The sequence below is a fragment of the Danaus plexippus genome (assembly GCF_018135715.1).
Source record: "Danaus plexippus chromosome 22 unlocalized genomic scaffold, MEX_DaPlex mxdp_33, whole genome shotgun sequence".
Taxonomy (NCBI): Eukaryota; Metazoa; Arthropoda; class Insecta; order Lepidoptera; family Nymphalidae; genus Danaus; species Danaus plexippus.
The window spans coordinates 2,349,429-2,368,509 of NW_026869856.1; the positions used below are offsets into that span (position 1 = coordinate 2,349,429).

The 19,081-nt window shown below is 28.0% G+C and overlaps 1 protein-coding gene and 1 long non-coding RNA gene across 2 annotated transcripts; one reads left to right on the forward strand and one right to left on the reverse strand.

Moving 5' to 3' along the window:
- The first annotated feature begins 4,770 nt into the window (after positions 1 to 4,770).
- On the forward strand, positions 4,771 to 6,166 carry LOC116773625 (uncharacterized). The gene is made up of 2 exons (XR_004353716.2): positions 4,771 to 5,817; positions 5,885 to 6,166. It is a non-coding gene; the product is annotated as an uncharacterized LOC116773625 (long non-coding RNA).
- A 1,944-nt stretch (positions 6,167 to 8,110) lies between these two features.
- LOC116773616 (serine protease inhibitor dipetalogastin-like) lies at positions 8,111 to 9,098 on the reverse strand. The gene is made up of 3 exons (XM_032666101.2): positions 8,967 to 9,098; positions 8,672 to 8,771; positions 8,111 to 8,334 (listed from the first exon to the last, which is right to left on the reverse strand). The coding sequence occupies exons 1-3, from the start codon at positions 9,004 to 9,006 to the stop codon at positions 8,166 to 8,168; spliced, it is 309 nt and encodes a 102-aa protein (XP_032521992.2). The 5' UTR covers positions 9,007 to 9,098; the 3' UTR covers positions 8,111 to 8,165.
- Positions 9,099 to 19,081: the final 9,983 nt, after the last annotated feature.

The following is a 19,081-nucleotide window of genomic DNA, read 5'->3' on the forward strand; positions in this document are numbered from 1 at the left end:
ATGTAATTATTTCAATGCAATTATTATAATATTTAAATTTGCTTTTAAATTTAGCTGAAACTGTTTTTTATGACAGATAACATCAGTGCAAGAAGTAAAAAAAAATCGTTTTTAGAGTATGAAAAATAGACCTGATTCGTTTCTAAGCATATAGTAGCTAAGTTGAGTCGTAACAATAGTTCTACAATTTTTATTATTAAAGTTATGTTGATCAAAACTTAATATGGATTAATCATATTAAATTTTTATTAGGATAAAATAAATTTAAAATATGTTTTATATATTAATGCCATTACAGCGAAACAAAGGGTAAGAATTAGGTAAAGTATGATCATTTGCAAGGTCATAACATAAAATTTAAAATGTTATACATATTGAGGAAATAGGGCGAACTATTGCTTATATATTGCATATTCGCATGAAAATGTGTTACGTTTACAAGAATAAAAATACTTGCTATCATGAATGTCGCTTTCATTATTCAAGTAATATTAAGAATTCCACCATAAAATAATCCTATTTTTTTTCCCTTAAAACACTTCTCGAAATTCAGAATCGAAAGTTATCGTTTTAAGCCAGTACTCACTTATCATTTTTCTAAATGAGACTACGTTATGAGTAAGTAATAGAATCTAAAGTCAAAACTCATTGACCTTTATTATATTTCTACAAAAGTGGTATAACTTAAAAAAAAAGGGACAAAGATTGCTAGAGAAACATTGTTGTAGGTACGAATCGTATGAGGTAGGATTAGATATAATATTACTGAGGCAATTTTACTCTACTCTCACGCTGAAAACAATAATCGTTCTCGGTAAAGTTAGTTGTATTATAATAAGCATTACATTGTTATCGATAGTTAACAATGTAATGCTTATTATAATAGTCATACGTTCAAGAAATTCTTCATGGTTATCATGGAAAATTTTTACGGGATATTATTATTATTACGGGATATATATATATATATACTGGAAATAAATACAGTATATATATATATATATATATACTTTCTTATTTATCTATATATATTTTTATTTACCTGTTAGCTTTAAATATTACTTAATCAGAAATAATAAACGTAGTCATTAGTAAAAGTTAATTAACCAATTTAACAAACCATAAAACTGTAATGAAGTAACTTGTATTTGCATTTTTAAAATTGTCCGATTACAATGAACACTTTTGTTCAATTTATTTTAATATGTAAGTATTATTTTAAAAGCATAATTACAGTAAATTGTTTAAACTGGTAAAAAAAATACGATTTTTTTTTGTTTTATTGTTACAACTATATTTCGTACATACTTTTTTAATGTAAAAGCAAATGATTTTTACTTCTCTATTTCATTTATCTATACAAAATAAAACTATAAATTGCCCAGGTTTGATATATTTCAAAATATCAAGTTAGTCAATAGCGGAAGGTAATTTACACTATACGTAAGCTAGTCAACTTTCACTTGGCCTTAAAAATAACTTAAAGTTTAAAAGACTCTATTGATAAAGGCAATTACAATTGGGAACTATGTAATAAATAATATTAAATGTTGCACCTTTAAATCCAGTTAATGCATTTAAAAAATAAAAAAATAAAGGAAATATTTTTAATTGCGTTGTGAATTTTCTATTAATAATGATTGCTTAAATTATTACTTTTCGTTAGGAGAACATTTCATGGTTTTATACGAATTTGGAAAATAAGAGGATACTGCATGAGAAATGAAAAATTATTAAAATAGTGCATAATTTATAAACAGTGAAGCTATAATATTTAATAATATAAGTAATTAATTCAAAGAAAAGAAAAATTAAACTTTTTCTCGCCCATCTATCACATGTCGCATTACAGCCAGCCATGGAGAATCGGTTAGAAAATATTGTGCTTAGTTTCTAACACGCGTTTATCACCGGAGTAATTGTATATATCTTTTTTTGAATTCCCGTTACCAATCCAATTAGCCAATTATTAAGTCGAAATTTTTAAACGTTATTCTAAAACCTTAAAAATAATATTTTTACGATTTTTTTATTAATCAGTACAAACCCACAATTTTTTTTAGTTGCGTAAAATAACACCAGGATTTTTCTGTTAATTGTAAGTGTTTAAGTTAATGTTGCGTTTATTTGAAATAGTTCAATTATTGTTTTAGTTATCCTCTCGTCTAGTCGCGGCGATAATTACGAGCCTTTTCACAATTTCTTCAACTTTATGTCAATCGATATTCCCGCCCTGCGAGATATTCCAGCAACAGCTGACTGCGGTAAATGTCCAAGAATATACTATCCCATATGCGCGGATGATAATATAACTTACATAAACGAATGTCGCCTAAATTGTTATAATGCTAACAGAAAAGGGGAGAATAAAGCACATTTTGTGAGGACTGGACCTTGTGTTGTCTTTCCGGAATTCAACTGAAGTGTCGTAGACTGAATGAATTATAAGAAATAAAAATGCATAATAATTATTGTCTTATTAAGTTTTATTGGCGTGCAAATTGTATTAGAATTATCATTAAAACTGGGAACCCTGGTAATAAAAAAAACATTCTATATTAATTTTTTTTTTCTTAATAATTGTAAGTCATTTCTCAAATTGTCGATTGAAACACAGAAAATTTTAAAGCTTGCTGTTCAATAAAATGAATTATAAAAGTTAAAATAATGATCAAATTTCTTTTTGAATAATTTTTTATTGAATATTATGGATTCGTATTATTTAATATTTCATAGAAGGTCATATTTGAAACGTAGGACTTTGTATAAACTGTGTCCAAAACAAACGGACGTTTTGAAACTCAATATATTGTTAAAACCATTCCTAGTTCCCAACTTTTATACAATATCTGACGCAAAGTTGGAATCATAAAAAGTTGACAAGCGTTTCCGACTGACCTCAAGCTTGTTACAAAAAATGAAAGAGTGAAGTGAAAAATGCTAATGAAATTATTCAAGACCTATAGTTGTATTGTAAAAGATTTCTTTTGAAAATTTGAAGGAATATGATTTCATTCCTTCAACTTAAATATTTTTTTACATATTTTTCTTTGGTATTGTACTGATTTGAGTCGTACTTTCTCATTTCATAGATCACTTTTCCTATATCAATTTAATTTTGCAAGTTATAATGTAAAACTTTGATATAAAAAATTATAGAATTGATATTGTACAATTCATTTTAATCTCATTAACTAATTTAATAAATTTTATATAACTAAGAGTTATTTATGATAACTATGATAACGACGGGTACGAATGAAACGTTTTGTTATATCAGCATAATATACATATTTGTTGATAATCGACGATGCAGTGAGATTAGTACAAATCCGATCAAACGAGGATTGTATTGCCAGTTTACATATACTATTTACTGTCCGGTTTTATGTATAACATCTATTTTCTAATAATATCCCACTAAAAGTAATTATCTTCAACTATAATTTTATGTATGGTTACATAATTTTGACGTTTTTATTGACCTTATAAAAACATATATAATCGAATTAAATTATTAACATGTAATGAATTAAATAAAATTTAAAGAATATGTTTTATCAACTTCTTTACACTGTCACTTTATTATTAAATTGTAAACATTAAATCCTTGAAAATATATTACATAAATTGGCTTTTCATACCGTCTAATACATCTGACAGCATTGGTTAAACAACTCCAACTTTTAATAAAATATTTTTTTAACAGAACCAACAATGTTGCCGATAAAATTAAAATTGTATAACTTTTTAAAAGTTAGAGAAATAATTTAGATACAGAAACCGAATGTTTTTTTAATTTAGATTGAAAAAGTTCGATCACGATAAAAGGTTAACTTTATCTATTTGTCTTGAAAGTTGAAAACCTATAGTATATTAAAGTTAGAATAGCTTTGGTGATTTTAAAAGGAACTATTTGTAATTTTATTTTTGTAAAATAAATTAATTGGTGGAAATAGTATTATAAAAAAATAATAAGATAGGTAATAAACAGAAAACTTTAAATAAAAAAAATATTTTAGGAATTAAAATGCAATCAACTCAGAACTGATTCATTTATTCCAATTTTGTGATTTAATAGATGTTTTTAAGATAGTATTAAAAAATCAGGCAATGTAAGATTTTAATTTTAAATTATTTTAAGACATTAAAACAAATGCACGTCATTTAAAAGTTGTGGTAGCAACGTTACTATAAAACATCAAATACTTTTCTTAATTAAGGAAGGAATTTAATATGGAATAACAAAATTTTGAATTGTGCATAAGATAATAATTAAAAAAGGAGGCTATACTTATTACTCTGCTACTTGTGTTTCGCGTTTTTTAATGTTTTAATTTCTTTATTTAATTAAATATATACCTTTCTCACAAAACATTGATGACATAATTTGATAAATGTTTGATGTAGAAAACAGTATAACAACCATACCTTTTTATAACTCACAATATAGTGTTGTTTCTTTTAGTTACAGCAATAGTAGTGTTATGGACAGCGATTATCATGTGCCAAACGCTCAACCCGACCTTGAAACATCAGGAGGCCTTAGACTTCCAGAGTTGGTATTGGGAAGTAGCCACAGACTATATACCATTGATAGAACAAATTAAAGATTGCAAATGCCCAAGAGTGTACATTCCAGTTTGTGGCACCGATAACAAAACCTACACAAACTTGTGTTGGTTGAATTGCAAAAATTTCATCAAGAATACTAATGTAAGACTATATTATGTTGGTCTTTGTTTGCAGTTCCTTGAACCACTTGATTATTAATCCTTATCTAAAATGTAACTCTAATAAACAAGATATTTCTTCACTTCATAAATATGATGATTGTAATTAGAAAACAAATTATTTAAAGTAACCGCTTTTTTTTTACAACCTAACTTTTATGCAAGGCATTTTTATTGACAAAAGTATTATTAAACTATTACTTGTTTCAAACTTATATTAATTGAAACTTCTCATTTATTAAAATTGCAAAACTAAAAACATTTTAGAATCGTTTTATTGTATTACCAGCTGTTATATTTATAATACGCATTTTAAGAAGGCGACTTTAATTAAAAGCTCAAAGGCAGAAAACATCCAATCGCATGACGTGTAATATTGAAATGAAGAATATTAAAAATGTTTTTATTATAAAGTCGTATGCATTTCAATGAACTCTGACATAACATGCATTTAAAAGGATATCAATTATAATGCCACAAGAATTTAACCATTATATGTTGTTTATTTCAATTTATTCCTTCAAACAAGAGAAATCTTTACATACAGTACAAGGAAGTTTTTTAAGATAAAATAATTGATTTTATTTATAGGATGTAGTCTATATAACACAGCTGAAATTGATTGCTTGTGGTTTGGCTAGTTGAAACCAGATACTGTCACTATTTCACAAAAAGTGACGTGAAGATGTACTTTCCTCATTTTATGCTATAAATAAGATTAGTGTCTTTATCCCCTTTGAATTTTCTTCTTATACAAAAGACTGTTTAATCGATTGTGTTCTTTTAACATAAAAAAAAAAAAAACTCAAAAAAAAATTTTTGACTTTTCCTTCTAGAAGATATTCAAATGAAATCCATCTAGGTTGTGTTGATTTTATTGTTCTATATGGAAGAGAGTGATATTTCAAGCAAAAGACTAATTAATAGCCCGATAAATAAGTACTCACAAAATCGCGTTTTCGATCAGTTCCATTGGTTTTAATGATTTCTTAAATGCTTATCAATTCCACGCTAATTCGAACTCGTACAACGATTCAAATATAGTTTCGACTTTTGGACGAATAACTTATCATGCTCCTCTACTGTAAGCAAAATTTACAAAAAATAGTACCTGAAGTGATTTTTATTTTTATAAAATTGTTATTTTTCAGTGCGACTTTCAATTCTGCTTTTTTTAGCGTCTAATGTAAATTTACAAACAAAGCCTTGGACAACAAGAAAACCTATAGAACACTATCTGCCTGTTATAAATTCGACTTTGCCTTGTGAAAAGTGCCCTAATGTCTATCTTCCCGTGTGCACGAATACTAATGAAACCTTTATGAACATTTGCTTCATGAATTGTGAGAAGCGGGACCTCAAATTTGTAAGGCGTGGCATATGTATCGAATTTTAAATTGTAAATAAACAAAGAAATTTCTCTTTTATATAAATTTCCAGCAAATTTTTATACAACGATGACCTTGAGTGGAAATCAAAACAGGACAATATTATAGAATAAGTCACTATATATTTTAGGATATTTCTCATCTAAACATATTTACGTTTTCTGTAATATGACACATCGCGTTTCAGATAACGGTAGATGTTAATTTACATATTATATTTAATTACCATTAGACACTTAATAATACAATATTTTTAAATTGATACCAAGCTAATTTAGTACAGAAAAAGTCAAATTAAGTCTAAAAATAAATGGCTATCACAATATGGCTATTAGAATTGTAGTAATCGAATCCTATGGGTTTTCTAAGCAATAGGTACTTTTTAGCCTATGTTTTTGAGTTTTATAATAAATTTATTAATTCCCTGTGTCTTGATTTATAGGGAACGAAAGACTATACCTATATTTTGATTTAATTTAAGATACACAGCTCTGATTAAAATCGGAAATATAAATTATAATGATACATTTATTAAGAACTTTAATTAAATGTGCTTTGAAGTCTCGTATTATTAATATATATGATGAAAATTAATACTGTTATCTGTTTATAACAACACGCTCCAGCGGATAGACAAATTTACATAAATTGCACGTAATTTGGTCCTTGAGTGACACTTTCATACTTGCCATACAGCTGGTATAAACAATTAAACTAATTCACATTTATTGTTATAGTAGAGCCAAATATGTTCAAAAATGATTAAAGTAATTTAAGTTTAAGCAGTAAAAAAATGGTTGACATATTTACCATATAATTTAATTGTTATTGTAATAATTATATTTTACCACACATTTCAGTCCTGATCTACTTGACCCTAAAAATATCTTAATTAAAGGAAATGTATACTAGTAATTCCTAGGTTTACTTATCGTTCATTATATTAACAATACAGTCCTTAAACTTGGAGACCTTCATACAACGGTTTTGCGGTTAGTTTTAATACCGTAGCTGTGGTAACGGAGTACAATACAAACTTGTTAAATTGTTGGCGTCAAATTTTTGTTAACTATTCAGTGAGTAAAGGTTTTCTGTGAAACTTAAGGGAATTATCCCAAAACCTAAACTTTAAAAGTATTTCAGTTGCTTACTATATATCCTAGATAAGGCGCTATTGTCTTCCTGTAGTAGTTGTTAAGTTTATAAATGGTATCTAGATTATTTTTAAAATTTAAATTATTTCACGTTATTTAATGGTATTTGTAATAATTTTCAAAACTGACACAGTTATATCACCTTCAAATACGATGTTTTACATAACTAATCTTTGGAATCTAATTAATAATATATTTTAAGTTTGCCACATTATCAATTTATTAAATAAAGTTTCGATTACTATAGAATGAAAAATCACATGGCAATATTCTAAGGCAAGTTTTAGGAGGTGGCATATGCTCGTATTCAAAGGAAAAAGAGATATCGTACGTATAAGTTTCTTTAATATAGACATTAAAAAGGTAAATGCTCTACGTGGAGAACCAAAATGTTACAGTAAATTTTTTTTAGAACTACCAGGAACAATTATCTTTTAACATTAAACATATGTAGCTCTAAGGGCGTATTTTGTTGTTTTATAAAAATATGTTATCTTAATACACTTATTTACCATATTTTTTTATGACTAATCCGTCTTTTATTAAAGGGCTATAAACGAGTATAAAATTAAACTAAGAGTGAATAAACACTTTGCCTAATTGTATCCCTAAGTACGTTATTGCATCACCAATTATGGCATTGATTTTCCCAGATAGAACAATAGGGAGTGAAGAGAAATTTCCGGAAAATCAGAAATACTCGTATATGAAGCAAAAGATAATACAATTATGATACTACAAATTTTATTCTCTACGTTTTATTGCTACAATTATTATCAGCTCAATCTACATAGCTTCTTAAAACAATACTCAGTTATTTTTATTGAAATAAAAAGCAAAGATTTTTGTTTAATGTTTTTTTTATTTCTATAGGTCAGCTCGGTATTTAATCAGAACGGTATACAGTTCCCTTGATGCAAAACGTGAACAGTGCCGGGTTTATTTTCACATTGTAGCTGGCAAATGTTGTAGTATGATTTATCATTTGACCCGCAAACCGGATCGTAAACTTTGGAACAGACACAGTTCTTAACCGGTTCTTCAGACGTCGACGTCTTCCTTAAATGATTTCAATCTTTGTTTATATAAAACCATAACAATTTGGTATTTATTTTTGGTAAAATTTGATGCAATTTAAAATTTAAACACAATCATTTTTTTTTATATAATATTTATCTAGTCTTATAAAAATTTAAACTTATTACAAATCATGTCTTTTTTAGTGACAAATAGCTTTCACAAAACCAAGAAACGAACAGTTTAATGTTCTTATATTGACCAAAAAACGTTAATGTTTTAATATAGACACTATAATTTTATTTGTCCTAACAATAGCAATGGTAAGTTTACCATGATTGCAGATTTGTAATATACTACTATCAATAAATAAACGAACCCTTCTCTGAAATTGATTTTAGCTTCAGTACTCCTTTCGGGTCTCATTCGTCCAACGTCTCTCTCAACGTAGGCTGATACACAGCAGAGTGTGACGAGACCTATAAATGAAGAAATAAAAATATTCCTAATAAAAGTAAGCCAAGCCCATATATCAAGCAATATTTTCTGTTATTTTGTGAATAAATTTTCCAAAAATTGGTTTGCTTTATTTATTTCACCATAAATCTGTAAACCTTTTGAAATATATTGCCATCATAACTATTACATGTTCTGTAAAATCTAAAAGTACTAACACATAAATAAGGATGTGATTTGGAATTTTAAACCGCACATCTCTCTTTACTAGAAACCTTGACTTTTAAGAGAAATTTCCAATTAATCATTAAAGCGATAAGCTTAAGCGACTAATTAAATATTTATGTATATGTGCTAGTCAATAAAAATAGAATATACATTTTTACTACCCTTCTAGCTAATATCCAATATTGAAACAGTTAATTAGAAATTGAAATCCATGATTATATGAAAAAAATATACATATTTTTGAAGATTTATAAAAGAAAAATTTCTTTGTAATCTATTCTAATACGATGTTTAAGATATCTTTTCTTTAGAATATTTATTTCATTTATTGTATATAACAGGCTGTGGGCGCAACTTTAACCACGTGGAATAGTGACTATAGGCTTAATTTTATGATTACATCTTTTATTTATTTTTCATTTTAGTTTATTGGATTATAAACACCTTCTTTGGGGATTATGGAAACTACTTTACAGTAATTAGACGAGTAGCCATCAGGAATTAAAGCATATAGGCTGCAAGAATGGCTAACACTCGACAGAGCCACATAAAGAAAGCTGACTGTGCGAAAAACAGCTAGTACTTAGATCCAAACCTAGGACTCTTAGCGTTTGACCTTTTGCTTTAGTAATTGTCATAGCAAAATATAGGACAATTGGGAACTGGTCTCGTTGAAAATTAACCTGAAATTTTCTTGGAATGAGAGCAGTCCGAGGAATAAATTCCCTATCATCTACCATCTGTTAAAAACTGTGCTTCTATCGTTGTAAATTATTTATAATTTCATAAATATCTTTTCAGGCATTTTCTAAGAAAAGATGGATTCTTTCGTTTTTTATTAATGCCATTTGGTCTTGCATACGTTGCTTTTTTTCCTCATCTGAGAATTGTGATCGAGCAGTCCTTCAGAAACCAATCGGGAAGGAAGATGTTGGTTCCAATTTTTATTATCTTCTTACATTCTTGGTTGATTGAAAATAAATATATTTTTTTAAGACAAAGGGGGTAAACGAGCAGGCGGCCTGATGGAGGTAGCATCGTTGCCCATGGACATCCGCAAAATAATTTTGCGGATGCGCTGCCACCCTTGTTTGGGAAAGAGGGAGAGGAAAGGGTGGGAAAAGACCTTTTTTGAGTGGATGGTACTTCTCCAGTCGAGCCAGCACAAGTTCGAGCTGCAATAATTTGGCCACAGCTAGGCTCCTTCAACCTGATGTCTCATGTAAGTATAGAGAGATATATTGCTTATAATTTACTTTTCAACAACCAGGATCACGGACAGACAGGATCAAAGTATCTGTCAGTAAGTCATGTATTAGTCTAATATGCTAAATGTGACTTAAGGTCTTGTGGAGTGATCGTCGATATGTGGTTTTATATTTTTGATGAGGAGGTTATTGAAATTGGAATATTTTTTTATATTAATAGCCTCAAGTCTTTATGTTGGCACATTCTCGCACCTGTCTTTATGAGCGAAAATTTGTGGTTTATATAACCGAGTGAAGTTGCATGGTTTGTCCATTGTTTGTTCACAAACTGCTGACTTCTATGCGAGCCTAAATTTAATATCCGAGATAAGTTCTTTAATCCTTTTACCTATGCTCCTCTTTGTTTGTTTAAATTATAACAAGCCACAGCCACAATCAACTTTGTATACACCCGCTATAATATCGCTCGAATGTGATTTGCTTCAATTGGTTCTTGCTATGCTGGTGAGGCACGGGCAGGTTGTTGGTCGTGAGAGCATGTTTAAGGTGCTGATTCCATCTTTTGATATTCTGCATCACAAATGTGGAACGAACATTTTCAAACAGTAGCTTACTGGCTAGAATGGTGGTTATTTCCGATTGAGATACTTATCCACATTAGTAAGTTTCTATAAACATCGTATTCCAGTGTATTCTGAGGATTCGTAATGACAAAACTAGACAATTATTTGCCTCTATTTCTGTATTTAATTGTGTCTTAGTATTTAAAGAATCAAGGTGATTAAGAAAAGCAGATGTTTTAATTTTATGGATTATTGTGCTGTCATCTACATGGCCTTTATATATTTAATGTTTTATTTGAGCAGAGCAAAGGGCTAGCCTTGAAATCCCCCATGAATATTTCAGCGCCAATAATGCCGATATTTGTACATTCTACTTATGACTTCTTTTTTATAATGTAGTCATTATTTTAAAATTCTGTTACGTAAATCAGAGAGTAAAATTTCTTAACATCTCGTATTCAGCAATAAAATTATAAGTACCTGTTTGGCAAAGAACGCATAAAAATTACAAAACTTATTTATCAGATAATTATAAAAGATTTTGTTATGCTGTAAAATCAGGAAAAATTGTCATAAAAAATTAAGTCTGATATTAAAATCATTTCACATTTTCTTGTATAACTGGGTAAAAATATTTATGCATTTATATTACTGCAAGGACTTTCAAGTAAAAAAGTCATATAAAATTTACAAAAAACAATTTGTTTTTTCTTCTTTTCTTTCAAAATAGTTTCTTTTGTCCTTTTAGTCAAACATTTCAATTTCATCGGATCTACTTACGTCTGATAACAATTAAGATTGGTACCTATCTTCTGATTATTTTAACTGCATTGAAACTTCACGGAAATAAATACTATTCACATTATATAAATGAATACTACCCGTTATTTATCAGAAATATCGTTTTTTCGAGTGGTTACTTATAATATTTTCTCATTGTACAAAAATTGCTCCGATACTAATTGGTATGTCTAAATTATATGGTCTTTTTAACTTTAATCTTTTATTTTTTGTTTTCCATTCAAAGGCGCCACTTTGCGCATCTCAAGTTGAAATTTTTAAGATACAATTTTACCATTCATCAAGCTTTTATTATAATAAAGGTAAAGGTTTTATTATAATATCTGGAAAACACGGCAGTAAACAAAGTTATTACGGGATTCTGAGAAGCTGAGTATTTATATCTGAGGGATTTTTGTTAGATATGAACAAAATTATTTAATTTTTATCATTGCACATACTTGATGTAGGGGCAATGTTTAGGCATAATCACAATGTAATACTGTGTATAACAAAAATACTTTTTGAAAACATTGAATGTATTAGTATTTATGTTGATACACTATTTTGGCGTACAAAATGTACCGAGCGATCAAGATTGCTTAGAGGTACCGTTTGGAAGTTGTCTGTACTTCAATACATATCTGAAATAAAGGCTAAAAATAATGAAGATTAACAACGTGTGTTCCGTACATGTGGGAAAAATGTGTAGCATTTAGTTTGGACAGGGTTAGACATTGAATAATGGGGTTAGCGATTATACGCAAATTGCACTCCACCCAATGTTTAAACTTTAAATATTAGCTGCTATCAGAGGTTTAACTCTATATAAACTCCATGTAACTAAGCAACACAATAATAAAGTACAAACAGATTTATGGCTTGCTATCTTATATATCACAACCTATTTTATCTGAGTTAAAATCATAAGCTCTATTTTAACAAATTACAAATATGAAAACAGATGAAAAGCTCACAAAATTAATACTCTTTTAAGCAATGTATAGAACAAACACAATTTTAAATAAATTTGGGAAAATCAATCGGAAAAACCATAGCGAGTTATATTCCAAACATATATCATATTACAGTAATACTTCTATGCAGCTTTGAATGGAGCGTCGCACATTTATCTCAATCCATTGAGTTGGGAACATCTTTGAAGCCTGATCGATCGAATGAGAAAGCGATTTATAATAAAACGGGAGCAGACATTTGGTTCCTATACACACGTCTAAACCCTGCCCTTCTTTTTCGTTTTTTACATAAGACGGAAAAAATATATTTACGTTGGAATTTTTATTGACTGAATTTATTAACGAATAGCTTACAATAAAACACGTAATAACACACCTTATTTATCTTCCTCGGGATGTTGTTATATAATTAAAGAAAGTTACGTATAAGATACGATATTCTTCTAAATATAAGAAAATATTATTTTCATAATGATGAATTTTTGTACGTGTGTAGAAGACAAAGTATTCGAAGAAATATGACGTTGGCTTGAATCATTGATGCAAATATAATTTTTAATGGTATTTTGTCTTTCGATGTGTGTTTTTTATATTTTTATACACTTACATTACCTACCATAATATTTAATATTTTAAACAGGTTTTTCTGTGATTTAAGGCATAAGTACGGTATAAATTTTAGTTCACCGTTATAAAATATAAATTATTGTCACAGAAATCAAATTTCCTATTACGGAATATTGAATGAAAAGGAAAGATAAAGTTTTCTTGACACCATTTCAAATATTAAGAAGTTACTAACAATTCTCACTCTGCACTTACAAAAATGCTTTTGCAGTTTTAGCACCCTTTAAATTATTTCAAAACAATATTTTAAATCAATGCTAAAACTAACTTTACTCCTAAAGATTTTTGAACCTTTTAATAATAATTATTGACTTTTAGATTTATATTGCATTCGATGTTACTTATAATATGTTATTTATGATAAAAATTGCATTCAGTGTTGCATAATGTAGTAAACACTTCCACTACGTTATCATTGAATTGCGTAACTATCGTCTGGATGAAGATAACAAAATAGAAAATAGATAATTATATCCTTTTAAGTGCTGCCCTCTGATGATCCATCAAGCGAATCTTATTTTCATATGTTAAATAGAGTCAATAGTTAAAAATAACGATTTAGGAAACATAATTCTAAAGTAAGGTCTACTTAATGTAGCTAAAGTTTTCCTAATTAAGAGAAATGTTAGTACAGTTGTGAATTATAAATGAGGTTGGTAGAATAGTTGTGAATTCCAAATGAATTTCCGAGTATGGAGCTTACTTAGCTAAATGTTAAAAACATTATACTTATTTCCATATTATTGATGAAGTTACCAGAAAGGTGACTTTTATCTAACGTTAACATTGATAACATTATTCAGAATACAATAATATTTTTGTTATATGAGCGTCGAAGCCTGATCATAGTATTTAATATATTTACAATTGCAATATAATTAAAGTTTTCTAAATAGATTTTTAATTATTTATTAGTTTAAAATACCGTAATTGAAAGTTGAATATTTTTTATTTACGAAACTTAGTTCATCTTATTTTTTAATCTAAAAAACTTTATAAGCTTATTAAGTTGTGAATTATAGAGTTGGCACTGCTTAGAGTTAGTTCTATCTCTCTAGCTTAAATTGTTCAGACTTCTTTTAGAGTTCTCGTCATATAATGAAGACGCACTTAAATTTGGAAGGGATATTTTTACTATCCTTCTTTTAAATCCTCTACTAGAAAAGTTAAAAAATAAAAATAAAACTTTTATTTTTGCTTAAACTTTCATTCAACTTGTTTTTTAAAGATGTAGCAAAGACTTTATATGAATGAATTCGCAAGCTTATTGTATATGGCTATAGATACACAGTTATTCAAAGGACTCTACCAAACTATAATTATAGGCTAATATAACTCTCATCTAAAAGCAGTGCGATAAACTGAACCAGGTTTTGGAACGATCTTATCTATATTTCGATAGCATTGTAAAATTAATTTTCCACTTAAAAATATATATTTATTACATGATCGATTTTTAATAATGTTATTATTTTATAGGCCTAAAAACACTTCTACTGAAAAACGATATTTTAAATGAGTCTCCACAAAGCCTTATACAAGACCGTTCATTATGACACGAGTATAATATAATCAAATACGGATCGCTGTTTTTAATATCCGACCAATTTATCTGATAAAAATAATTTTACCAATACGCGAATATACTTCAATGTTCCAACAAGCTCAAAGAAGACGTCAAAACACTGAAATAAATCTTAAGAATAATTATAGAATAAAAACATTATCTTGGTTTATGTCTGCTAAAATTTTAAATAGTCATAGAATGTGGTTTTCATACTACTTTGATATATAAATTTATATGTATTTTAAAAGAGCCATTACAGTAGCAATACAATAATAAGAACCCGGAAGACGATTGAAAATTAAATCCACGAAATAGTTTTCCAGTAATAGAAAAATATTGTCAGTTATACTGAAAAATTTATTTAAAAAAATTCTTTTATCTGACACTGGCTCCTCAGATACTTAAATCAATTTTTTTTATTGACATCAAAAATACTTTGCGACACTTAAGGTTACAGTAGTTGTTCTTAACTAAAAAACTTTTTTTCAGCATCTTAGCTATTTGTATTAGATAATTATGATTAAAGAGCTAAAACTCAATGTTTTGTTTTTTTTCAAGAAATAAATCCTATATCACATAAAAGCAGAAAAGAAGACTTGTACTACTATATAATTTAATAAATATAAGATAAATAGGTTCAGAGACATTATTAAAGATTTTAAAGATAGGTATATTTATGGAATATTCAAAAAATATAAATCAGACGTTCTTTTTAGTATTAAAAATGATTAAATAATATGAGCAGAAGACGTCATTCATAACCGATTTCTGTTGGAACTGTTGGAAACTGTAATGAAACAGCAAAAGCAGGCAATAACTTTAAAATTTATTGGAAAACTCTGCCGCATACTTTATTAAAGTGAAATAGTATCAAGAGTGTTATATAACTATTCGTTTATGAGAGTAATATTTATTTTCCTATGACCTTGTTTAGATGATTGTGTTCCAATGGATATTTATAAAAAAAAAATTAATGTGTTTTCTTGTAGCAACAGTCAAAATTTCTTTTCCTTTCATTTATTTAATTCAAATTCTGAAAAGTAGCCGCAAGTTAGCGCCAGTTGTGTCGAGAAGTTTTCAAGACGCTTGGTCCCGTGCCAAACCAGAATGGTAACTGTAACTTATTGAGGTATTAGTTGGGATTTTCGGCTGCATAAATACATATTTTAGACGTGTTTGACACCCATGAAGCTTGTTTCCTCAATATCGTTTCATTGTACCAACCTAAATCTATCTATTTACCGAAATTAATTAATTATTAAAACTTGGACAAAAATCTAAAAATATAGAAATTTGTTTTTGTAACAGTCGCTAGCTTTATGTAAATAAATGGGACAGCAATAATTAAATTACGAGCTAAACATGGCGTAACAAATCCAGAACACAGGGGCAGAATATACTTTAAATTCAGTTTTTAATAAAACATAATTTTTGTCCAGTTTCCTTTGAATAAAAAAGAGTAAGTAATAAAGTAATAAGTAAAGTAATAAGTAATAAAGCCAAACGAACGATTAACATAATATACCAGTAAAATCTAGCTGTGATTAAATTCTCAAAGTACTTTTTTTTAGTTAACCAAATTAATCTAAGACATTAAATAATTTATCAACATATCAAGAAGCTTACACTTTCTACTATCACAAATCGGCTACTAAAAATTTTGCAAAATATCCTTTAATAAAAGGCAACTTTTTCTATTTCCAATTTTCATACTAAGCTTAATTCTACGTATGTATTATTTGTTACTTTTTAGTAAGCTTAAAAATTTGTAATAAATAATAAAGCAACCAACTTTACTGTTGTCTGAAATACAATTGTGATATGAACTGTGATCACAATTCGCAAAATCTTCTTCAAATCGGATATAAATTATATTTCGCTTGTGACATAAGTGAAAGGCTTCTCTGTTCGGCCTTTCCCTTTAAAGCATGTTCAGAAGCTTTGACAAACGTGAACAAAACTTAATCAATTAACAGACCACAACTACTTCATTGTTTCCGAATTTATAAATGAAATGAGCTGCTGTCATACTGTTAGAAGCATTTACATAAAAAAAGGAAAAGTAAAAAAATACATCAACAATAGATGTGAAATATAATTTATTTAATCACACATTTTGATTCTCATTTAACCTTATTTTCACTTACTATTTTCGGTTTCATTTTCAGTTAAAAGTAAAGATGAAAAAAAAAATCTTTATATCATTTATGACAATAGAAATGTTGCCGTGTATTATATTCTAAGAAACGTACAGTCGCAAGTCAATTTTTATAATCTTATAGAAAGACAGTGTCCCTAGAGATCAGAACTCTTTTTGCAGTCTCGAACTAATTTCGTCAACGATATTTTGAAGATTGGAAAGATTGGATCAGGGAATTATAACTCGCGCTTATGCTTTATTATATTGATAATAGAAATCCACTAATCTAATTTATGCCCCTACTAGATTATATTGTGGCATCACAAATAAAGCCAAAAATAGCATACTATTGTTAGATTTTATAAAATGGTCATAAAATTAAATTAATTATTAAGGAAAATTTTGTAGACTACAGTCTCGATATTCGCTAGACTCTTAAAATCAGCAAAGTTAATAAAATTTTATTATATATAGGAAAATATTGCAAATTTACTATTTATTTAAAACTTTTGATTTAATATCGTTGAATTTGAAAATTACCTTATGTTTATCAATTTATTTTTAATGTTTTCGGAACTAGGATTTGATTGTCTCTTTGATATTTTTCAAAATATATAATAAAAAGAAAAATGTGCAAATAAGCCAAAAACAATAAATTTTCATACTAAAAAATCATTTAAATTTATTAAGAGAGTATATTAAAATTATATCAATTACTAGTGTCACTAAGAGATTTGTTACTATCTTTTAAGATATTAAATAACAAAAATTAGTCTAAATGTTACTCACACAAATACTAACAGCAAATTATGTTATTGAGATTTAAATTGTAGTTCATCATCATCATCACCATCATCATCATCAGCCTATCGGCGCCCACTGCTGAGCAAAGTCCTCTTCTCACATGGAGAAGGTTAGAGCATTAATCACCACGCTTGCTTGAGCAATCTTGAGATGGATTGGCGATTTCAATCTTATAATTTAAAATTATAAGACCAGGTTTCCTCACGATGTTTTTATTCACCGATTGTCAGTGGTGTCTAAATACTCTTAAGAAAATACATATGACTCGAAAAGATCACATTGGTACTTGCCAGGTTTCAAACCCGCACCCTCACGTATGAGAGGTGGGCCTTTAACCAGGCCACCAGGACACCACGAAATTGTAGTTACATCTCAATAATTTGAAATCTAATAATACACAATAGAATTCAAAAACCTATTTCGTTGCAGCGCTTAGCAGGTAATAATATCACAAAGAGTATTTTGAAAACAAATTGCAATAAATGAAAGTGAAACTGGAGCATCTCATAATAAGAATTGTATGAGTTTTGATAATAACAATAACAATAATATGAGTTATGTATCTTTCAGTTTTTAAGCCCCCGACCCACAAAAGGGTGTTATAATTTTGATGTGTATGTTAGTATGTCAGTGTGCTTTTGCAGCTTTTAGATGAATCCATCAATTTTGATTTTATTTTCTTTCATTTACTTGCTAGTTTCCTTGATGACATTCTTATGTATGACTGTTTAATATCGACGCAGCAGTGTAAAAGCATTAGCTCTTTTCCAAAATGATGTAAGGCATTTTTGTCGTGTGATTACTCGATAAAGTGCTTCACGCTTGCCAGTTTAATCTCTAAATAACAATTAATACGTTGGCGGTATTTTAAAATATGTAGAATTTGATTAAAACTCTCAGTAAAACATGAACTTTCTACACTTTTAATATAAAAAAAAATCCATATACATATCTGTTTAAGAAAGGTGCAAAAATTCATATTACATATTATATCCTTTTTTTAAATATTCAGAATAGGTATTTTAATTATTCTACTTATTTGATTACAATCAGTATACATTAAAATTTTATTTTTAAATACAATTAGGTACATAAATATATATGTATTATCAAATCAAACCAATAACCAAAAAAATAATATTGGTGGGTAGCAAATAGGAGTCTAAAAAATAGATATGATATTTTGGTACTTTTTCACATTGAATAATATCGAAGAGTTATGTTGCCAAGTCCCTTTTAGCAAGATTTTTCTTTTTTCAACGTTAGTAGATATATTATTTTGAAGAAAAACAATATCTTATAAAAAGTGAAAAGGTTCGTAACATAAAACTTGTATTATAAACGATAACTTCAATACTTAACATTAAGAATAAGCAACATTTTATGTCAAAAATACCTAGATATTTGATTGCCTAAGTTTTTTTTTGATGTACACGGAC

Coding starts and splice junctions, on each gene's coding strand:
- LOC116773616 (XM_032666101.2), bottom strand. CDS start 9,006: ATGTGCGGTTTAAAATTCCAAATCACATCCTTATTTATGT. Junction 8,772..8,966: donor AATCACATCCTTATTTATGT/GTTAGTACTTTT, acceptor CTTCATTTATAG/GTCTCGTCACACTCTGCTGT. Junction 8,335..8,671: donor AAAATCAATTTCAGAGAAGG/GTTCGTTTATTT, acceptor AAATCATTTAAG/GAAGACGTCGACGTCTGAAG.